Source organism: Crinia signifera, chromosome 3, assembly GCF_055691185.1.
Source record: "Crinia signifera chromosome 3, ASM5569118v1, whole genome shotgun sequence".
NCBI classification, from domain to species: domain Eukaryota; kingdom Metazoa; phylum Chordata; class Amphibia; order Anura; family Myobatrachidae; genus Crinia; species Crinia signifera.
Genome location: NC_139219.1, coordinates 198191726 through 198216865, shown reverse-complemented (window position 1 = coordinate 198216865; position 25140 = coordinate 198191726). Strand labels below are relative to the sequence as shown.

The 25140-nt window shown below is 43.4% G+C and overlaps 1 protein-coding gene across 25 annotated transcripts in view; it reads left to right on the top strand.

The window, feature by feature from the left end:
* Positions 1–25140, top strand: part of RIMS1 (regulating synaptic membrane exocytosis 1) — a 381212-nt gene that overhangs the window by 100828 nt on the left and 255244 nt on the right. For 22 of the 25 annotated variants that reach the window (XM_083177228.1, XM_083177232.1, XM_083177216.1 and 19 more), the window contains exon 3: positions 6298–6309. The exons of the other annotated variants lie outside the window; for them this stretch is intronic. In XM_083177228.1, the coding sequence (XP_083033354.1) occupies positions 6298–6309 (12 nt within the window). The remainder of the gene's footprint in view (positions 1–6297; positions 6310–25140) is intronic. 25 annotated transcript variants of the gene reach the window in all.

Here is a 25140-nt window from a genome sequence, read left to right as displayed (position 1 = left end):
AAGACCCTTTTGTCGTGGTCTAGTCCCCTTTTGGCATATGGCTTCATGATGTGTTCATGAAGTCCAAATGCCTCATCCGCCACGAACACAAAATTCAGACCATGTTTGGTTTCCTGGACTGTCGGCAAGTGCATGCTGTTGGAGACGAGCCTGTGGTAGAACTTTGTGTCCTTCAAAGTTCCACCATCTGAGGCTCGCCCATTCCTGCCGACATCCAGAAAAATAAATTCATAATTGGCATTCACCACAGCCATCAGCACTATGCTGAAGTACCCTTTATAATTAAAGTAATAAGATCCACTGTGGGGTGGCTGGTTGATGCGCACGTGTTTGCCGTCAATAGCTCCTCCACAATTAGGGAAATTCCAAGTGTCCTCAAATTCCGCAGCAATATCTTTCCACTCTTGCACGGTGTTGGGGAACTGGGAGAAAAAGAAATAGAAAAAAAACATTAGTTTGACATGTCTTTGTGTTTTTTTTTCAACAGACCACAAGTACAGAAAAAGAGATCTGCACAAACCCACCCCTGGAACAGTCTGGCCCTGTATCCTCAGGTACATTTAGCGGAGTGCCAGAAACACCCACACCGCCGGTAACGACCCAAAAAAGAAAAAAAAAAAGATGTAAGCCGGTCCATGAACCAGAGGATGAATTGCTACAGCGAGCTGAAGAGGTGCTGCGTAGGCCCCCAGACCGTTTTGACACATATGGGAAATATGTGGCAGAGAGCTTACGCCAATTGGAACCCGCACAACAGATGGCTTTTGAACGTGTCTGCAGTGAGCTGGTGTTTATGGGTCGCATTCGCCGTTTGTCATTTCAGACGCATTTGGCCGGCCTTGTACCGTGGGAAGATACACCATCCACCAGTACCGAATTAACATCGCCCATCCCTGCCTCGTTGCAGGAAACAACACCAACTAGCGGACAATCCTCTAGCATATCAACCACACCTCCTCGCTACACCCATCTGTACTCTTCATTGCTGGAAGAGGGTACGGGGACTGATGACACCCCTGTTTTATTACAGGATTTGTCGTAAGATGCTATGCATTTTTTCTGATGCTGCATGTTGCAGCTTCTTGTTTGGCTGTATGTTCAGTATTATACTTTTTTGGGCACTTTGCTTATATTTTATCTGTGATGTCACCATTGCTGCATGCAGGGTGCAGTATTGCAGATGCTGCTTGTTGCACAAATACTGAAAACACCTTCCTGCAGCTGTGGTGCATAGTTCAGAGCAATGGGGCCGGGACTATTGCTTCTGTTCTATGCACCACAGATGCATGAGGGTGTTTTTATGATCTGTGCTACATGCAGCATCTGCAATGCTACCTGTGACCGCATGGCAAGGTGACTTCTGTTTGGTTGTATGTTCAGTATTATACTTTTTTGGGCACTTTGCTAATATTTTATTCGTGATGTCACCATTGCTGCATGCAGGGTGCAGCATTGCAGATGCCTCAAAGCTTCACGTGGTGCATAGTGCACATCAATGGTGCCGGGACCATTGCATCTGCACTATGCAACACGTGATGTAGCCAAAAAGTGCATTTTTTTCAAAAAAATTTACTTTTCTCTACCTCATGCCAGGACAGAGCTGTAATAGTAGCAATACTGTTTTTGTACCTTTTTTATATTTCTACAACAAAAAATTGTCTCTACCTCAGTACATTTGTAAAAAAATATTGCAGTCTTTTACTTATTTAATAAAAAAACAGTTATTTTCACTACACGTGTCTAGTACATTTTTACTTACCTTGCAATACTGATGCTGCAGGACCTTCACGATGGCTTTACAGGTCTCCGGGATGATGAGTCCCAACGCTTGCGGGGAAATGATGGATCCAAACTTTAGGTCCGCCAGCGATCGTCCTGTAGCCAAGAAACGGAGGGTCACCACCAGCCGGTCCTCAGCAGGGATAGCCATCCGGTACTTGGTATCCTGCTTCTGGATGTGGGGGGTGACCAGACGCAGCAGCTCCTGGAAGGTCTCATCGTCCATGCGAAGGAAATTCCGATAATCCTGGGGATTATTCTCGCGAATCTCCATCAGCAGGGGCATATGAGACCGCGCCTGTCGGCCCAGGAGCCACTGCTTGGTCCAGCAAGATCGAGCCTTCCTGCGCTGGGCCCTCATCCTCCTCACCCTGAGCACAGCGTAGGAAAGCAGGAAATCTTGCTGGGCAGAATCCATAACGCAAATAGCAGTATGGGAAAAGCAAAAAGCAAACTTTGTAGTGCAAAGCAAAAACAAAGCAGCCAAAAATAGCAATGTGCAGCGTTCAGCAGGTATACACCAAGCCTCACTAGTCACAAAGCAGAAATGAGGTCCTGCAAAATGGCCCCTAGTCTTTGTACCCCCTCTGCTAGCCCAGCCCATATTCTTTGTTTTCTTTTTTCCTTCCCCCTTGCCCCACTATGCTAGCCCTGCCCCTTATTAACATTTTAAAAACGACTGTACCACTGTACTCGCGATTTACTAACGATCCGCACATCCGACGGTCGTACGACCATCGTTACCGATGTCGGATCGTTAGCTAATCGTGTGCACCAGGGAACATGATCGTTCCCTAGTCGTTTACCGGCAGCGGGAGAGCGCACCAGGAAAGTGCACGCCAAATCGGTAGCCGATCGTTAGACGATCCTGGTCGTTCTGGTGTGTATGGGGCCTTAAACGTAACTGCTCGAAAAATGACACATTCATAGAACAGAGTGCAATTCTCACACAACAGTAGAGGACAAGAAGTACAATCCACAGACATTACAGGCAGCATATTCCAGAATTCAAGAGAAGGATAGGAGGGAGCTACTGACAAAACAAACCACACACAAGCAGAACACAGGATATGAGGACGTCCTATTCATAACACAATACAGTGAGGCAGCAGGTCAGATTAAGAACATGGTACACAAACATTGGAACATCCTGCTAAAGGATGAGGTTTTAGGGGGTTTACTTCCACCAAAACCAAGGGTGGTCTACAGAAAGGCACCCGACCTGAAGAAATCCTTAGTCCGGAATCACATCCCGCCCACAACCCTCACACAGACGCACCTAACCAGTCCTTCTAGGGGTTTCCGGAAATGTGGGGATTGTATTGGTTGTAGGACATGCACGGGCCACACAGAAAGGAAGATCCATGGATTCACTTCAAACACCACAGGGCAAACCCACAAAATTAGACAGGAGCTATCGTGCAATAGTAAAGGGGTCATATACCTTCTCACATGTCCCTGTGGCTTGCAGTATGTTGGCCGCACCATTAGACCGTTTAAAATTAGACTAGCTGAGCACATAAGGAACATAAAGAAAGGATTTGAGCAACACAGCTTATCATTACATTACAAAGAAAGACATGAACAGAACCCCCACTCACTACAATACCTCATTATTTGCAAACCCAGTAGGAACTGGAGGGGAGGGGATTACATGAAAGCCCTTGACAAAGAAGAGCTTAAATGGATATACACCTTGCATACTTTAGAACCAAGGGGCCTTAATGTAGATTTCAACGTGGCCACCATACTATAAGTTCTCAGCATCCTACCTCTTGTCCAGCTCCCAATTATAGATTCAGACAGAGTAATTAGCAACATGATCCATTTCCATTTATTCTGTGTAGCCACCACATCAGAAGATCTCCACCATTAACCTGTCATTATGCTCCCGAGTATCTATTCAAAACACAGGAACCAGCAGCACAATCCCATATTCCATCATCAGTTTCAGTATACTCCCCATTATGCTCTCCAATATCCATTTAAGACATATGAAACAGTAGCACAATCTTCCATTCCAATATCAGCTCAGTGTATTCAAATTGCGATACAGTTACAACCAAGGCCCATTTAATATACATTGTATCGATCCCCCGTTACACCAGTCTCCCGATGAATGGAGCCCCTGACCCCGCCCACATTCCACTGACCAATGAGCAACTGGGATCCACGACCCAATCAGAAACCAGGGTGAACTACATAAACTGGCATTGCAAATGGACACTGTATCCTTGAAAAAGGTCCACAGAAGGACCGAAACGCGTTGGAGGACACTTTCCAGCACTCACCCAGCACCGTTGAGCCACCCCGCCAGCGGCACCCACGATCGGCACCGTGATCCCACATCAGAGACCCGGTGCGATTAAGCAGATTTCCACTCCAGTACGTACTCGTCTGCTGAACATCCCACCACCACGAGGGATACACTCAGCACAGCTTCTCAGCACCGCAATCTCCGTCTCACCACCGCCGCTACGAAACTCCCGCCGGTGACGTCATCACCCGGCGCCCGAAGGACTGGACACCGCTCGGTCACACCGCAGCACAAGCGGTGATACGTGAGCACCAGGACCGGGGAGACATACGGAAGGCGACAGCGAGGCATCATTGGGCTGTCAGTGTCAGTGTGCAGCCGGCCACTAGACCGCCAGTGACACCCGCTGCCTGCATCCCTTATTCACGCTGGCAGCAGGGGCAAGCTGGTCCAGATGAGGTGACAGCCCGGCACCCAGAACACACCCACCGATCCCTGAAGGCACCGCGGACACCCCACATCTCGTGGGGAAGCGACTCAGAGGATAACCTGCACCCCAGCAGGCTGCAGCCTGCCATAAGGACATTCCCTGGGGAGTCTGGGACGCCAGCTCCCCACAGGTACTTCTTTCTTCCCCACTCCATCGGCACCATTTGCCCCCAACCACCCCCTCACGTATATGTATTTGCATTTACTATAATAAAATTGAGTTGCACCATAGATCTGCCTTATCGTTCTCTTGACATAGATAAGAATATTAACTAGTCATAGACCCACAATCCAATACACTCAGACATTTACAAGCACACAGATCCAGAAGCAGCGCCAGCCATCAAGTACTATATGTTTCAGATATAAAAGGAACTGGGGTTCCTTTTGGGCTCGGCAGCGCTACACTCCATTAGCGAGCGCAGTGATCCACCCCCTACTTGTAATAGTAAGAAGCACATAGTTGCTATGTAGGGAAGTGAAGGTGTGATTAAAATACAAAATATATACAATGTGATATATAGATATACTATATATGGAAGTATATATGGAAGTAAGTCACGTGGCCACATCTTTTCCAGCAATCTGGGCTGGAATTTACCAGCCAGGTTCTATCAGCGGGATGCATGTTCCTGCAGATGCAAGGATAGGGGATGTAAGTGGTCTGCGCATGCACATTTAGTACTGACCCTGCTGATCGCACTGCCCTGACAACAGTGCCTTGTGTAGTCAATAGACTAAAATGAGCTACCGCCATCTCAGAATGGCAGTAACTGTGTGAGCCGATGCTATGCTATTCGATATTGGTACATCGGGCAGCTTCGCATCCTCCATAGAAACTTATGGAAGATGCGGCTGTGTATACAGTTGTGCTGCTATATACGTACACCACCTGTATTAACTCCTACACACTCCTGGCTGGATCGATCGGACACAGATCTGAAACAGCTACTGTATATTGTGTACTTTCTGAGTTAACCTTGTGTTATCCTGTAGGTTGTAACTCATTCTACCTAGTTCACAGTACACTGCTTAGGTTATTTATCGTTTGGACTGACCTCACATACTACTGGCACCTACAGATGTGTCCACATACATCTATCCTCCTTACGATTCATGTTGCGTTATACATAACGCATAAGCGCCATGTGACTGTAGCCCCGGGGTGTCTTTTTTTTATCCTATTTTTGTTTTATTTGAAAAAAACAATGTATCTCTAAATAAAAAAGTAAGGTTCCATTTCTTATGCAGAAACACAGAACATAGTCATGCTGCATATAATTTTAATCAGCAGAAATGACAGGAAAGGGCCTGGGCTAATTTACTGGATTGCATTATTTAACTCTGCCACCGCCCCGCGGAACCGCTAACCATGGATGTTTCCTATGATGGGGGAGGGGCCTAATGACAAAACCATTTATCCCGGCCCCTAAAGTGCCCCGGAGAGGAGACTTACAAAGTAGGTAAGTATGGGACGGTGTAAGATACTGGTCTTTCAGCTTCAGAAGTTTGTATTTTTTAAAGGGAATGTGTGTAGATTTATTTTGATGTCTGTGTTATTAACAGTTTGCTCATTAGGGGGAGTAAAAGATGTTCAACTTAAGTAATACTTTACCTTTAACTCAGTTAAATAATAATGTGCTTGCTTGAAAGCCTCTGATTTAATTTAACCTTGACCTTTTTTTCAAAACTGCTTATTAATACCTGCTTACCATTAATTTTCTTATGTTTTTTTCTCCCTTTATTCTGCTTTCTTGGATGCTTTCCCAAAGGAGGACAAAGTGGTTAGAATCTTTTCTTTCTTTTATCTCGTATATGAAACATACTGAAATATTTCACTAGACATTATGGTGCCAAATGCGTGGGTTTTGTTATTGTGTAGTTTTGACAATCGCGATGTCGCTACTCTTCAATCACTCCCTCAGTAAATTTATATTAGACATAATTTGCAATGTAAATGACTTCTGTCAGGTAACCTATGTTTATATGAGGTTAGAAAAAACTGCAGCTGTTCTCTTTATAAAATGGAATATAAATAGCCAAATCTAATGTAGAAAAAAGGAAAACTACATCTAAGTAACATTTCATATACCTCATAACTAGGCAGTACAATAAACAGTTAGATTTCCTTTATAAAGAGGAGTAAAAACATTAAAATGTTCACTTTGACAAAGGATACAGAGGAGAATGCAGAAGGTAAAGTGACAGTCACTAGCTCATAGGCCATATTTATGAATAAATAGCTACAGTGTTCACTTACTTTCAGCAGAACACCTTTTGAGCACTTTTATGCCGTTTGGGGGTATTCAATGTGGGATTTCGACTGTTGGAACGTCCTGTCAGTCCGAATCCCGGTCTGTTTTCGTTCAGCTAACCTGCAACTCGGCAGACGGAATTCAATGTTCCAACCGTCGAGTGGTAAAAGTGGTCATGTTGGCGAAAATGGGCGTGGATTGTCGACAAATTGCTATGAATTCGACAATTCACGTCAGTTTCCGAAAAAACAGATCCAACTTCTTTTAAAGTCAGATCTGTTTCATCAAAATCCGCCTTCAGTGCTGTAGGAAACAGCAGCATTGAATAGGCAATTCCCTTGTTGGAAATAGCTGCCGAAATTGAATACCCCGCTAAGTATTTAAAAAATATGTACTTTTAATGAATGCATTGCTATTAAATCTATATATTGGGCCTGATACATTTGTGGCTGTAGTAAGCATATGTTATTGCAGCAGGAAGCATCTGGTATAAGTAAACGCATCATGCATGATACACTGTTATGTCCCAGGATGCAGCATTGATCACTCCATTAGCCGGCTGAGTAACCCTGAGGTCACGCAGACGTTCGGCCGCAGCTCAGTCATGAGGAGTTTTTTGTTGGAAGACAGACACAATATAGAGGCATCAGGTCTGCTTTTTGTGAAACGGATCCCATTGTCGCCCCCATCTCGCCTGCAAGTGGTTGCAGATTGCAAGCAACATTGCAGGACCCATATTGCACATGTGCAGTATTGGTTCTGTACATGCGCAATGTTGCAAACATTGGTACATTGTGACCTTTACCACAAGAGAGACCAGACATGAATCAGGCATATTATGTGCTAGATTTGGTCTGTTAGGGTTTCCTGTCAAAACTTGTCTTGTTCTAGCCTTGCTTTTATGATCATTTTTTTTGCTTTGCAGCTTACTAGAACAGGGGTGGTAACCCGTAATGTTATAGACTCTAGAATTTATTAATTCAGTTTTATTTCCATATAGAACAGATATGTCCTCATACACTTAGCATTTATATATCATATGGCACGAGATGCCCTGCATGGCTGAGTCCCCCCGAGAGGCGTCACATACTGTACTTTATTTACAGCAAAAAAAACACTCAGTGTATTACAGATGCTGGACTGCATCCTTAGCTACAAAGGAACTAGTTTTAAACATGTACACAGTAACATATTTTATTTGAATTTCTATAACAAATGTGAGTGACGCTGGCATTTTTATCAGATATTTTGAACATTGCTCACAGTTGGCACTCAGAGGGTTAAAATCAGTTTCACCTTAATTATGAAAACCTATATAATACTGTATTTATTCATAATAACGGCAAATATTATTGTGGCTTTACATATACCGTATTTACTCGAGTATAAGTCGACCCGAATATAAGCCGAGGCACCTAATTTTGCCACAAAAAAATGGGAAAACTTATTGACTCGAGTATAAGCCTAGGGTGGAAAATGTACAGGGTCGAGGGCAGGCATTCCCAACCACGGTCCTCAAGGCACACCAACAGTGCAGGTTTTAGTGATATCCAGGCTTCAGCACAGATGGTTTAATCAGAATCCCTCAGATACTAATTAAGTCACCTGTGCTCAAGCCTGGATATCTACAAAACCTGCACTGTTGGTGTGCCTTGAGGACCGTGGTTGGGAATGCCTGGTCTAGGGGCACACTGACTCTAGGGGCACACTGACACTGAGGGGAGTTTTAAGTTGTGGGACCCATGGTAGAGGGGTTAACAGTGAGGAGAAAGTGATTGATCCAAAGATGGCTGCTGTCACTGTGAAGGAAGCAAGTCCTCCACAATGGTAGTGTCTAGATCCCATGCAGTTTTGGTAATTTTCCCATCATGCCCTGGGTCCACGTATACCTGGAGGGGGAATATAAATCCGTGGCGAGCGAAGCGAGGGTACAATGGTGCAAAAATAAAACAAAATAACCGACACCTACTTGAATTACACATAAATTAAAAAACGTTGTGAGGGCATCTAACAACTTCCGCCCTCACTGAACGTCACATCCTGTAACCTATACTGCATGGGAACTAGTCTCTACCCCTCCACAATGCCTTTTACCTCTCTCCAGTGCCCAGCAGAGTGTACAGGGATCCAGGCACCTGGTAAACCTTAGCAGGGTAGTCAGGCCCTCAAGGTCCAGGGTCAGTAGGTGCAGCTCCGGCTGTAAAAGTCCGCGATTTTCACCATGGAGCCCGATTCCCGGCCTGGCTCCAAAATTTAGGCCCCGGCTTACCAGTCATGGTAGGCCTCAAGCTGAAAAACTGTCCACCAGGTCTGCAATGAACAGCGCTATGCTCAGGGGTCATCTGGCTATCGGATGGAGCCCAAACTGAGCAGGTACAGCGCAGTTAGAGGGGAATAGGGCTGTGGGAAGGAGCATTAGGCCTGGATCCACTTCCTCACAGTCTAAACTACAGTTACCGTATTCACCCTAGTATAAGCCGAGGAGGTGCTTTTTCAGCATGAAAAATGTGCTGAAAAGGTCGGCTTATACTCGAGTATATACGGTAATGTTAGTACTTTTATTATGAGTGCAGAAGATGTGGGTACATAAGGACAGTAATTATTGAACAGAACTGGCCAGTGATTCAAAGCTACCATACATAACTTCTAGCTAATCATAAATAAATTTTCACTGTGCCAAGGTGGCTTTCATCTTATTTTTGTAATATTCTTGTAATCAGCTTGCTGTAGTGGAAATGAAGACCCTCCATGGGGTTTGTGCGGCGAAGATGTCTTGTTTTCAGCAAAGATTTCCGAAAACAAGATATCCTCGCCGTCTAACCCCCTTGCCGACCGTTCGCTGTATTCAATGTTCCGGGAAAATACTCGCCTTCAGAGGATTACGAGGTTTTCATAGAATGGGGAGGCTTGCCACAAATGCAGCGAGCCCTCCACTTTGACTGACGCAGTCGCCGTTTCCACCTTGCTGAAAAGAACCAGAGGCTCACCGGCGGCATTGGATATACCCCTATGTCCATGTATTATGTCAAAGGATTAGCTCCTAAAGAATAAGATCACCTTTGAAATTTGGCTGCTATCATTGAAGAGTGATACCTATACCTGATATCCTATACCCAAACATTAGAAAATTTAGAAATAAAGATTTTTTTTTTGAGTGGAGATACCTTCCCTCTAAGCTTCACTTCCTTTGGTAAAGCTTTCCAGTGTGTCTGATTGGGTATCTGAATAAAATAATATAAAAATAAATAACATACCGTTATCCTAATTGGTTTTATTTTGCTGTTTTTAACCCCTGGCCAGCTTACCACTTCTCTGTTACCTATCCACTTCCAGCCCTCCTTCCCCAGCTTTTTGTTTACAGTGCATTTTTTCTTTAGACTATGGTTTTTTAAATTGTTCTTTGTAGTATCAATGCTTTATCTTGGGATTGATTTAGAAGAAGATGGGTGACATTTAATAGGAATCATTTTTTGTTTGTTTTTTGCGATTTTTTTTCCGCAAATGGCGTTTTCGCACTTTTTCCAAAAATTGCACATTTTATAGGATGCGATTTGCAGGAAATAAATTGCACATTCTGACCTGGCGATTTTTAGTAACACTTCAATTCACATCTAGATGTTTTCTCATTATTAAGTATGCAACTCGCAAATTTAATGAGATGTGATTTCGGGAAAACGATACTAAAAATCACAAAAAAAAATAGACCAGGTTCAGAAAGGCGAATTTGACAGAACCATGCACAGATATTGAGATCTGTGCATGTTTCTGTTTTAAAAGTAAAAAAAAAAATGGCGTGGGGTCCCCCTTCCTGAGCATAACCAGCCCCGAGCTCATTGAGCCAGACCTGGTTCCAAGAATACTCCGGCCGTATCATGCTCACCGTGGCTGGGCAGCCCTGGACGGGATACCTGGGGGAGGTGAGACCCCCCAAAATAAAGGGTTGTGTCTCCAACCCAACCCTCCCGGCTTCACCCATCCAGGGCTGAAGCCCGGGGCTGTCCCCGTCGTCCGTGTAAAAAAAAAAACCATTGCAAATCCCAGCATGAGGGGCAATAATGAGCCCCTTGAACTTGTAGTCCACCTGTAAAAAGAATGTTAAACAAAAAACACACACAGAGAAAAGTATACCTTTATTTTACATACACTTAATTTTACACCTATACTCACAAACCCAGGCTCCAGCTTTGTGTCCCTCTGACTCCTGCAGCAGCTTACCCTGCACTGACAGAGAGATGAGCCGGCTGCCCGGAGAATCACACTGTCGGAGAGGTACAGAAGCTCCCAGCCCTGAACTGAGAGCTTCTGTACCTCTCTGACAGCGCCTATTCTCCGCTGTGATCACAGCGGAGGCAGTCGGCTCACCTCGCTGTCAGTGCGGGGTGAGCCACTGAAGGAGTCATGTGATATGGTGCGATTTTGGAAAATGCAATAAAATCGCATCCTATTAAATGTCACCCATTATATTTATTTTGATATTTTGACATAGTGCCTGATTCAGAGTGTACCGTAGGTCATCCTGAATAAGCTTAGTGTCAGATGGGCAATGGTGACAGTACAATAGAGTGGCATTGTAGTTAATAGCCAATATGATGGTTTCGTTCCTATCTGGTCTTGATACATGCCAGCTGAAATCCTCAGATCACAAATTGTTAGCTTAAAAATGCCTGTAATACTTCCCTAATGTCCCGCTGTGCTGTATATCTTATTGCCAATTATTAGGAAGAGCTATGAAATGCATGGTGTTGAAGGCAACTGTATTTGGATTGGTTATACAGTACCTTGCTGTTATAAAACATCAACAAATAAACATTTTTGTGATATGTAATTTGTGTCTAAATACCATCTTTGTTGGGAGCTTGTACCCTATTTCTAAACAAGCCAAGGCATTTGTTACAGTCAGTTATACAGAAACCACATACATACCCATGGGTAGTACTGTCACATATTGTACAATAGCAATTAAGCATATGCACAGTTAAATACATGTGAGGTTATTTATCATATCTGACAGTGACTCTTGATACCTAAAGTGGGTCAGCAAATTTCAGAATTCTAGTTTCAGAAGTCTAGAAATATAAACCAGCCATAGAATGGACTGATGGTAGTTTTTTCCTACAGACACACAAAGGGGGGTATTCAATCTCCTGCAGCCATCTGCCGACGGGGGAGATGGCTGCGGGGCAATATTCAATGCTGTCTTCACCGACAGCATTGAACAGGGGATCTCGGCAGAACGAGCCCGACTTCACAAGCAGTCGGGCTCCTTCTGCCGAGATCAGCCTGGAATTGACAAGACCCCGGCTGCAGCTCACCTCTTCCTGGCCGCAGCTTGTGGTGACGCCCCCTTCTCATACCGCTGCAGGCCGGACATTGAATCCCCCCTTCAAATTCTTGGTGGAGCAGACCAAGAACGGGACAGGGTCACGGCTGTCGGGCAAGCTTGACAGCTTCTAAAGTGGCTGTTTCCTGCTGCAATAAACATACTGTATGAATATGTGCAATGCTGTCATCAAGTTTGTTGTCAGGCAATAAATGCTTCGATATCAGGCCCATTGCCTGATTTTAGCTGCCAGCTGCTATATTATGAACAACTGAGAACATACCAAGTATTTTCACCTCCTTAAAATATTGATGTCCAGTACATCTTCTATATTGTATATTCAGTAATTATGGTCATTTACTGTAAATCAGCAGATAACATATTTTTATATGGTATCTTTAGATTACTCTTAAGGTCCCCAAACATTTCTTTGAGGGGAGAAATCACAGCTTCCCCCCTTGAATAGCCCACCAGCTTACCGGGCTGTGGGATCGCATGCAATATATTTTATACAGTCCTTTTGAATGCAAAATATCGCATGCGATTCCAGGCAAGGCTCCGGGTCCGATGTACCCTTAGTGCAGCACTACAGATCTGGGGGCGCTGATCCGATGTGCCAAGGGACCGGACTTTGGATTGAAGCTTAAACTCATCCGATTTGCTAATTTTCGTCTGATTTATTGGCCCGATGCGAGGAAATCAGGCAAAATCAGACGTGTATGGCAGCTTTTCTATTGCAGAATTGGATACTTTGATATTTGCAAGCCTGCAAATTTGACATACTGTATATGCAATGTACGCTGTTTAAATACCAAAAAAAAATTGCACAATTTCCAGATTTACTGCTGAAAAAAGTATTCTTGTGCAGTGTTTAATATAGAGCTTCACATCTTTGCATGTGTTTAATTACTGAAAACCACACTCCCCATGTGATATTTTATAAGTGTTAAGTGCTGCTTCTACAGTATGTTGGTATCAGATTCTGTATTTTGTTTTTCTTACAGTTTATTTTATATTTGCTGGTTAAATATTTGCATCTATATTACTTTATCTTAGCTTTTTTGTCTAGGACTAGGTCAATAAATACAATATATGTTCATATCTAAAGATGGCAATGTGCAGTTATCGTCAGATTAGCCATGGATGATAATTACACAGTGTATTAGAGCCAATATATCACGTGAATATTGATGCAATTCCCTGTTTTCCTGATATCGGAAAATCCACCTGGACTCCAAGATCAATAACCGTTTAGCCCTATCACCTCCACGCAGGGACTCCCCTATGTGATCAATCATAAAATATTTCAAACTTGATAATAGATGACTTTTGAAATGGCGAGCCACAGGTTGGTCAATGTCCCTGCCAGCAAGTGACAGGCTAATTGCCAACCTGTGGAGCGCCATTCGATCTCTAAATGGACAGGTAGTCTGGCCAGTATAATAAAGGCCACAGGGACATGTAATCACATAAATGACAAATGTCATTTTGCAAGCGAGCACCTGGCGAATGCCAAAAACTTTATCCAAATGAGGATGTTTAAATGTCTTGCAAGACACCAAGAATTTGCAAGTGGTACACTTGAGGCAGCTGTAACAGCCTTGAGGTTTACGATGCACATTGGGAGCATTAGGCAAACCCATGCCAGAAATATCAGAGTTCATCTTTGAGGTTCTGACCTCATTTGAATGCTGCCAACGGTTTAACATTGCTAAGAAAAGGGAGATAGTATCGGATTTAACTATAGGGCAAAGGGCATGTATAGCACAATGAATCCCTGGGCTAGCTACAGAATATGTGCTGGTCCAGGGCAAAATATTAGAGGTGTCTCTCACGACTGGACTGAGTAAAGAGGACCTGTGTAAACTCAGAACCTGTAGCTTCTGTGACTCAAGGATGTCACGGTCATATCTAGGAATGGCGAATTTCTCAATCACCTCTGTCTGCAGTTGCTTGTTCTGCTATTTTGCGCAGTGAATTACGGTGAATGCAGCTACCTGTGCATATAAGAGTACACCAACTCTTAGAGACAAATTTAGAACAATTGAGGATGCACTGGTGCTGGCGCAAATACCATAAAAAGATTTTTAAAACAAACCCATATATTAAAAGGATTAAAAGCACAATTTATTAACATGAAAAAATATTGCCATTAAAAAAATATTTACATGAGATGCATATAGGAGATGCCGATTATTCTCCTTTACTAAATCTAATTCGAGATTGTGGTGGGCTATTGCTGACAAGAGCAAAAATGGTCCAAACGCTAGTGCCTATCAACACTGCAGTAGGCCTAGTGGAGTCCTGGGATAATCACATAATATGCACACACATCTATCACATAATACGCACACACACATCTATCACATAATAGTGGCACACACATCTATCTGTATGTGTACACACACACACACACAAGCCTGTATTACTTAATACTCAAAACGTCTCTATCACTTTATGGACCTAGTTCAGGTTGGCTCTTTAAACAGCAGTTGTTCGCTGCTTAGTGAGCACCTAGGTACCGCCCCGCCCTGGGCACCCGAATTCCTTCTCTTCCATACGAGGGGATGTCTTCACTAACCCATCTCCTCCCATGTGGACGATTGCAGGAGAAATCATTCGATGGTCACCGATCATCAAATGATTTCTCCTGCCTTTGGAAATCAAAGTCAATGAAGAGGGGTGCTGACGTCATGTGATGTCACCTGCCCGCCCCATTCAGACATCGGTCGGCTGCATTCTAAGGGAAACTCCCAGCGGTTTCACTTGAACACCCATAAAACGCTGGGTGTTCCCCTGCTCTGGCCCAATGTCTGCCCCTGCCCGCACCTCAGGAGTGAATGCTCAGCAAGTGTGAAACTTGCCAAAGCTGTTTGCTCCCAGTGTTTGCACATGCGCAATATGCACATGTGCAGTTACACACTCCCACCATCGGAACGGGCCGATTAATGTTGAATTAGACACTATGGGGGAAATTTACTAAAGGAAATTTGTAAAAAATAGGTGTATTTGTATCCAGAAATACACTTATTTTTGACATTTACTATCCTCAAAATACGGCAATTCGTATTCTTATTGATAGCACATCAATATGAATACGAATTGCCGTATTTTCGGGATAGTAAATGTCAAAAATAAGTTTATTTCTGGATACAAATACACCTATTGTTTTACAAATTTCCTTTAGTAAATTTCCCCCTATATGAGTACACACACTCCTTTCACCTCAATCACTTAAAAAATTATGCATCCTTACAAACACAGAGACCTACTCTCACATTTATTACAGATCATCCTCCACCCCCACTCCATCCATCCACTGTGCGGCTGTAAACTTTAATTTTAGTGGGGGAAGGCTATGGAGGTGGGGTGCTGCCAGCCCTCAGCAGCAGCACTCTCCTCCCCAGCACTTAGCTGCAGCATTACTCCTCCCTAGCCCTCTGTAGCAGCACACACCCCACATCCCCAAGCCCTCAGCCTCGGGAGCATCTTGACTCATCCCAAGTAATGCTGTCTTGGCACCAACCTCCAGGTGACATCACGCTAGCAGCCAGTGAGTTCCTGCTGTGGAGTCCGCGCACAGTCCGCAGCTGCGCCGGACTCTCCATCCTGCCGTGTATGGATAGCGCCGCCATTTGTAACATACAGCGCCACAGCCCCTCTGGCAGCGGCAGCCACAGCACCAAGCACTGCTCAGGCGCTACCACATGTGGGTGGGCGTCCGCCAGGAGAGCAGTTCTCATTTCAGCCTTGTGGCACTGACAAACGGCTGCCCCGTGGGCGGGGTCATAAATCAAAAGGCCCACCGGGAAATCCCCTGGTTCCCCGCTGGGCCAGTACGAGCCTGGTAATATGTGGACATACAGTATATACAGTAAACTGTATGAATTTTTTTAACTGGCACAGTGCTGACTCTCTCTCTCTCTCAAATATCTGTTATCTAAATTATTCAGAAAATCATAGTTTACAGAATCGAAATTTTTTTTTTTTTGCTAAAGGCACTACTGGGGACATCTGTAACTGGCACTACTGGGGACAAGATATGTAACTGCCACTACTGGAGACATCTGTAACTGCCACTACTGGGGACATGATATGTAACTGGCACTACTGGGGACATCTGTAACTGGCACTACTGGGGACATGATATGTAACTGCCACTAAGTATGTGCAATAAAATGATAGATAACATTCAAATTCAGTACCTGAGATAGTACACACGTTGTTTAATGTTTTGAAACCTTTTATCATGCACAAATAAAATATATTTTTGTGCATTTCCTGTGCTTGATGTGTTTATACTCATAAATGCAAGATACCTCAAGATAACTCATTGAAATCTTAAAATATTCCGAAATACAGAATAATCCGTTATCCAAAATGCTTCTGTCCCATTTTGGATAAGGGATACTCAACCTGCATGTGTGTATGTACGTGTATATATATAATATATATATATATATATATATATATATATATATATATATATGTATATGTATATATATGTGTATATGTATATATATATATATATATATATATATATATGCAAGTAGGTTTTTTGGAAATGAAGCACTGACACCTGCTCGTAATTAGCCCTATTCAGGGCTTACTGCTCTCCAGGTAGCAGATTTTAGTTAAGTGCACTTGTCTTTTCTTTTAGACCACTGCTCCCCGCTGTAATATGGTGCTCTATCCTAGGCACCCAAGGATGTCTACAACAGAAAAAAGAGGGACAGGGGGGCGCCCAATAGTGCAATATCGTTTTTATTTTTTAAAAGAATTCAATAAAACAGAGAAACTCAGATTGTCATAACTCGTACCAAGTTATTCCACTTGAGTGGACTGGGTACCACTAGATTCACAAACAATCCCCTCTGGCAGAACAGCATACACAGGATGTATTTAGGTCACCGTTACAGTGACTCTCCTGATGAAGTCCAACCCTCACCTATAGGGTATAAGAGACGAAACGCGTTGAGAGCAGCCTGTTTTCAACTCCAGCACTTTACTTATGTTATCTATTCTTTTTTTATTCACTTTGCACTTTAAATAAAACTCCCACTTTTTATCCTAATTGGAGTTTTCTTTCATATGTAACCGCACGGCACCTGTGTTTGGATTACACACCCTGGGTACTCGTGGAAAGACACCTACAGTGTCCAAATTTGCAGTCCGGGTAGCAGCCTGGTAAATCCACGAGATCAACAATTCAAAGAATTATTTTAATGAGCACTAAATTCATTTATACACGGTACGCACATTACTATATATGAAAGTGTGACCCTCACCTATTACACTAGAGAGCGCTGTTTCTCATCTATTTTCCTAGTACACATTTCGAGACGACATGACAACGTTTCAAAAGGAGAACATAGCAGCCGCCTGCCATACATGATTGGTGTGTTTTTTGGGGAAAAGACTATACCCATAAAGTAGGAGTATACCCTGGGACATAACAAGAACTGGATCAGACCAGATAAGGGCGAAGCGCTGAACAGTACCCATTTTTTGTAAATATATATATATATATATATATATAGGTAAGAAAGCAAGGCGTCACTCGGAGACAGATGAATTCAAATCTTCACTGCTTTATTAAGCACAAGGTAATAACCAACACCAGCGTTTCGAGCCGCAGGCTCGTCCTCAGGGTACAACCCCTCACTGCACACACACCATGTTATATACCCCAAAAGGTCACTCCCCCATTGTAATCAACAGGGTTACTCACCTGGCACAGGTGTCAGCGTGGCGCCTCCAGCGTCTCATTCCTCCGTCTCCTATCCCTCGTTGCACTTCCGGAACGCGTCATCAATGACGCATCCGGTCTGTGACACGCAAGGAAACTTCAGAGACTAGGTGATATCCGCCTCATGACCCGCACAGCCATTCTGTACCTGGGAGCTACCTGTGTATACGATACATGCATAAAAATTAGCATATAATAAAATACATAATATAAATAATTACAAAACCAACAATACGTGAATACATAGTGAAATTATAAGAAAAAAGTAAATTTATAAAAAAGATTAAAAAGAGGATTACCAGCTGTGTCAAAGGACTAGCGCATCATTTATTTTTTACTGTAAATAAGTTATTTAGTTCTAATAATTAATTATAAATTGCGCTAACTGTCCTCTACTTAACTGCAGATTTCCCGTATGAGCAGTAAAGTATTAGCACTGATTTTAAGTATTTAGTGTACCAGTATGTGTGTCTGTGATACAGACCTATATGTGCTACAAAAAACTCTGTAAACCATGTTGCTCATTAAGCCCTCTAGGGGCAATGGTGTCCAATACATGGATCCACCTTGCCTCTGCCTGTAACAGTAATTTACCTCTATTGCCGCCCCTTTGAGGGGGGGGCACATGATGTACAATTTTAGAGCGTAGGCTTGCTACACTATGACCATGGGTTACACAGTGCCGGGCCACCGGCTGATCACTAGTTCCACTAGAGATAGCCTGCCGTATTGCATGGCGGTGGTTGGCCATTCTCTCTTTGAATTGACATTCTGTCTTGCCCACGTAGTAAAGACCACATGGGCAAGACAGAACATAGACCACGAAGCGGGTTGAGCAAGTGACCACTGACTTAATGGGTATTCTACGACCTGTGTGGGGATGTGATATGTAACCACCCGTAAGTAAAGACCCACAGGTGGTACAACCCACACATTTATAGCATCCCATTGGTCGTGTCATGAAATGAGTAGGGACAGATTTCTTAGTCAAATTGCTGATATCTAGTTTAACTAGTAGGTCACTTAGGTTACTACCCCTCTTGTAAGCTGGCATAATGCGCAGCTTATTTAAACCTGGTAGATCTTTATCGGTGGTAATGAGGGGCCAGTGATTTTTGACTTTTTTAGTGACTGTTTGACTATCACTAGCAAATTGATTAACCCAAGGAATTCTCTGATTGGCTTGATCCAATCTATCAGGTGGATTTAGGGTAACTTCCCTGGGTATCTGTAACACTTTTTCTTTGATTTTAATAAGTTCACTGCGTCTGTATCCCCTTTCTTCGAATTTGGCTTGCATAGTATCAAGTTGTTTTATGGTCTCCTGTGGATCACTAGTGATACGTCTCACCCGGAGCATCTGCGAGTAGGGCAAGCCTCTACGCAGAGGCAAAGGGTGACAGCTCTCGTGGCGGAGCAAAGTGTTCCTGTCTGTGTTTTTTACATAAATAACAGTAGACAATTTTCTATCTTGTTGTGTGATTAGGACATCCAAAAAGTTAATGGAAACGTCACTAATAGAGAATGTAAATTTCACAGGACTAGATGACTGATTGTGCATTGTGAACATGTCCTCCAATGATTGTTTGGACCCCTGCCAAAAAATTAACAGGTCATCTATGTACCTTAAGTAAAGGACCACATTAGAACTATGTGGACCCTGATGAAACAATAATCTATCGATGGTGCACATGAAGGCATTGGCGTACGATGGAGCCACTGGGGACCCCATCGCACAGCCAAGTTTCTGCCTGTACATGCCACCATCGAAAGTAAAGAAATTTCTATTAAGGACCAAAGATAATAATTGCATAAAGAGCTGGGCTGGAGGGCCCTTGTAGATCGCATTGTCACTGATTAGTTCACTCACTGCTTCCATCCCTAATTGGTGGGGGATGCAGGTGTACAAACCAGTGACATCTGCACTACATAACAACATATTTTCTGGCCATATCTCAATCTCCTGCAATTTTTTAATCAGCATATTAGTATCTTTTAAATATGACTTGGTGTTCTGTATGCAGGGATTGAGATACGCATCCAAAAAAGTAGAAACCTTATGATACAAAGAACCCCTGGCTGAAATTATCGGCCTTCCAGGGGGGTCAATTAAGCTCTTATGCACCTTAGGCAAGGTATAAAAAAGAGGGACAATGGGGAACTCTGTGCGCAAAGCTGCACCGATATCTTCTGTTATAAGATCCCCATTGACAGCTGTTAACAATAAACTGTCCAATTCCTTCTTGTATTCACAAGAGGGGTCTTTGGTTAGGTGCTCATATACATCTAAATCAGTCAATTGTCTCTGACATTCAAGAAGATATTTGCTTAGGTCTTGTACCACAACCGACCCTCCTTTGTCGGCTCTTCTTATGACTACATCAGACCTCTGTTGTAAGTCACGCAAAGCCTGTTGTTCCATGCGTGTCAAATTATTAGAGGAAAGTGTCTCATCTTTAACAGAATCTATGGCATTGTCCATCATTCTAGTAAAGGACCGTATGGAGGGGTTGTGGGACTGTGGGTCATAGGTAGATTTTTCTTGTAGCTTTTTCAACTGTACAGGCATAGAGGGTGTCAAAATGTCACTATTAATATTAGGATTATTAGAAAAATGCTCACGGAGCCTCAGAGACCGGCTAAATCTAAATGTGTCCACTTTCCACTGAAATCTGTCTCTTTTGGAGGTGGGGACAAACGATAGTCCTTTAGATAGTACTGCCACCTCACTCTCATTTAAAGGAGTGCTGGACAGATTAAATACAAGGTCCTTACCTATCGAGTGGTTTTGCGACCTCTTCTGCCTTTCGGTTTGTTGTCCGCGCCTCGTCCTGCGCCTCGACCTGCTGGTGGCTTGAGGGAGGCGCGTGTGGTGGCACCTAAAGGGTGGGCATTGATGGTAGTGGACGTTGAAGGTGTTTGTACATCCATATCACTAGCAGACGTGCTAGTGCCATCATAGTCGGCATAATTCCGATTTCTATAGCGTCTTTCAAATGGTTTCTTGCCGCCTTTAGGTCTGTCTGTACTCAGCCATAGGTATACTCTGTTTTGCTCATAATCCAGTTCTACCTTGCGTTTCTTCTCACGCTTGAATCTTATGAGCTCACGTCGATACTGTTCAATTTGTTGGTTGAGTTTTGCACACCAATCAATTTGGGCATCTGCAGACAACACCGGCTTATGTGTGGTTTCAAATGAGGCTATCTTACTCCTTACTATTCCAAGTTCTTTAGTGGATTCGTCCACTACTAGCAGGAGTAAGTCCATTGAGCATTTATTGAGTATGCCAACCCATTTTTTACAGAACATTGTATTCTGTCGCCCAATGGTTGGCATATTGGTGACTCTAAAGCCACGTGGGATATGTTTATCGGTATAATACTCCGCTAAAGTTGACGCATGCAGCATGTAGTCGATTTCACGTTTTCTTAGTGCGAACCAATCTTTATATAGGTCCTCGTTCTCCACAGTAGCAGTGTGGGCTGAAGATTTCGCGGCTTGCAATATCTGATCTACATCTGCGTCGGAGTAACTGAAGTAATCCCCAGTGTCGACTTGTGAAAAGTTGACTCCCAATTCAGCATCCATGATTATAAATAATAATACTGCTCACCAATTAGGGAAAGTCGCTTGTAGAGGTAAGTGTCCAGCTGGTATCACTCTGGGGAATCCCTTCTGGGAAAACGACAATTGAAATGGCGTGGGTGCCTTGACAGAGACTTGGGTTATCCAGCCACGGAAAAAACCAGCTCACAATAAAGAGATACAGGGTCCGGCACTCCACTGGTTATAATGTAGGTTACTTGCTCCGGTGCCCTCCTCAGACATCAAAGTCCAAATGTAGGTAAGAAAGCAAGGCGTCACTCGGAGACAGATGAATTCAAATCTTCACTGCTTTATTAAGCACAAGGTAATAACCAACACCAGCGTTTCGAGCCGCAGGCTCGTCCTCAGGGTACAACCCCTCACTGCACACACACCATGTTATATACCCCAAAAGGTCACTCCCCCATTGTAATCAACAGGGTTACTCACCTGGCACAGGTGTCAGCGTGGCGCCTCCAGCGTCTCATTCCTCCGTCTCCTATCCCTCGTTGCACTTCCGGAACGCGTCATCAATGACGCATCCGGTCTGTGACACGCAAGGAAACTTCAGAGACTAGGTGATATCCGCCTCATGACCCGCACAGCCATTCTGTACCTGGGAGCTACCTGTGTATACGATACATGCATAAAAATTAGCATATAATAAAATACATAATATAAATAATTACAAAACCAACAATACGTGAATACATAGTGAAATTATAAGAAAAAAGTAAATTTATAAAAAAGATTAAAAAGAGGATTACCAGCTGTGTCAAAGGACTAGCGCATCATTTATTTTTTACTGTAAATAAGTTATTTAGTTCTAATAATTAATTATAAATTGCGCTAACTGTCCTCTACTTAACTGCAGATTTCCCGTATGAGCAGTAAAGTATTAGCACTGATTTTAAGTATTTAGTGTACCAGTATGTGTGTCTGTGATACAGACCTATATGTGCTACAAAAAACTCTGTAAACCATGTTGCTCATTAAGCCCTCTAGGGGCAATGGTGTCCAATACATGGATCCACCTTGCCTCTGCCTGTAACAGTAATTTACCTCTATTGCCGCCCCTTTGAGGGGGGGGCACATGATGTACAATTTTAGAGCGTAGGCTTGCTACACTATGACCATGGGTTACACAGTGCCGGGCCACCGGCTGATCACTAGTTCCACTAGAGATAGCCTGCCGTATTGCATGGCGGTGGTTGGCCATTCTCTCTTTGAATTGACATTCTGTCTTGCCCACGTAGTAAAGACCACATGGGCAAGACAGAACATAGACCACGAAGCGGGTTGAGCAAGTGACCACTGACTTAATGGGTATTCTACGACCTGTGTGGGGATGTGATATGTAACCACCCGTAAGTAAAGACCCACAGGTGGTACAACCCACACATTTATAGCATCCCATTGGTCGTGTCATGAAATGAGTAGGGACAGATTTCTTAGTCAAATTGCTGATATCTAGTTTAACTAGTAGGTCACTTAGGTTACTACCCCTCTTGTAAGCTGGCATAATGCGCAGCTTATTTAAACCTGGTAGATCTTTATCGGTGGTAATGAGGGGCCAGTGATTTTTGACTTTTTTAGTGACTGTTTGACTATCACTAGCAAATTGATTAACCCAAGGAATTCTCTGATTGGCTTGATCCAATCTATCAGGTGGATTTAGGGTAACTTCCCTGGGTATCTGTAACACTTTTTCTTTGATTTTAATAAGTTCACTGCGTCTGTATCCCCTTTCTTCGAATTTGGCTTGCATAGTATCAAGTTGTTTTATGGTCTCCTGTGGATCACTAGTGATACGTCTCACCCGGAGCATCTGCGAGTAGGGCAAGCCTCTACGCAGAGGCAAAGGGTGACAGCTCTCGTGGCGGAGCAAAGTGTTCCTGTCTGTGTTTTTTACATAAATAACAGTAGACAATTTTCTATCTTGTTGTGTGATTAGGACATCCAAAAAGTTAATGGAAACGTCACTAATAGAGAATGTAAATTTCACAGGACTAGATGACTGATTGTGCATTGTGAACATGTCCTCCAATGATTGTTTGGACCCCTGCCAAAAAATTAACAGGTCATCTATGTACCTTAAGTAAAGGACCACATTAGAACTATGTGGACCCTGATGAAACAATAATCTATCGATGGTGCACATGAAGGCATTGGCGTACGATGGAGCCACTGGGGACCCCATCGCACAGCCAAGTTTCTGCCTGTACATGCCACCATCGAAAGTAAAGAAATTTCTATTAAGGACCAAAGATAATAATTGCATAAAGAGCTGGGCTGGAGGGCCCTTGTAGATCGCATTGTCACTGATTAGTTCACTCACTGCTTCCATCCCTAATTGGTGGGGGATGCAGGTGTACAAACCAGTGACATCTGCACTACATAACAACATATTTTCTGGCCATATCTCAATCTCCTGCAATTTTTTAATCAGCATATTAGTATCTTTTAAATATGACTTGGTGTTCTGTATGCAGGGATTGAGATACGCATCCAAAAAAGTAGAAACCTTATGATACAAAGAACCCCTGGCTGAAATTATCGGCCTTCCAGGGGGGTCAATTAAGCTCTTATGCACCTTAGGCAAGGTATAAAAAAGAGGGACAATGGGGAACTCTGTGCGCAAAGCTGCACCGATATCTTCTGTTATAAGATCCCCATTGACAGCTGTTAACAATAAACTGTCCAATTCCTTCTTGTATTCACAAGAGGGGTCTTTGGTTAGGTGCTCATATACATCTAAATCAGTTAATTGTCTCTGACATTCAAGAAGATATTTGCTTAGGTCTTGTACCACAACCGACCCTCCTTTGTCGGCTCTTCTTATGACTACATCAGACCTCTGTTGTAAGTCACGCAAAGCCTGTTGTTCCATGCGTGTCAAATTATTAGAGGAAAGTGTCTCATCTTTAACAGAATCTATGGCATTGTCCATCATTCTAGTAAAGGACCGTATGGAGGGGTTGTGGGACTGTGGGTCATAGGTAGATTTTTCTTGTAGCTTTTTCAACTGTACAGGCATAGAGGGTGTCAAAATGTCACTATTAATATTAGGATTATTAGAAAAATGCTCACGGAGCCTCAGAGACCGGCTAAATCTAAATGTGTCCACTTTCCACTGAAATCTGTCTCTTTTGGAGGTGGGGACAAACGATAGTCCTTTAGATAGTACTGCCACCTCACTCTCATTTAAAGGAGTGCTGGACAGATTAAATACAAGGTCCTTACCTATCGAGTGGTTTTGCGACCTCTTCTGCCTTTCGGTTTGTTGTCCGCGCCTCGTCCTGCGCCTCGACCTGCTGGTGGCTTGAGGGAGGCGCGTGTGGTGGCACCTAAAGGGTGGGCATTGATGGTAGTGGACGTTGAAGGTGTTTGTACATCCATATCACTAGCAGACGTGCTAGTGCCATCATAGTCGGCATAATTCCGATTTCTATAGCGTCTTTCAAATGGTTTCTTGCCGCCTTTAGGTCTGTCTGTACTCAGCCATAGGTATACTCTGTTTTGCTCATAATCCAGTTCTACCTTGCATGTTCTGTAAAAAATGGGTTGGCATACTCAATAAATGCTCAATGGACTTACTCCTGCTAGTAGTGGACGAATCCACTAAAGAACTTGGAATAGTAAGGAGTAAGATAGCCTCATTTGAAACCACACATAAGCCGGTGTTGTCTGCAGATGCCCAAAT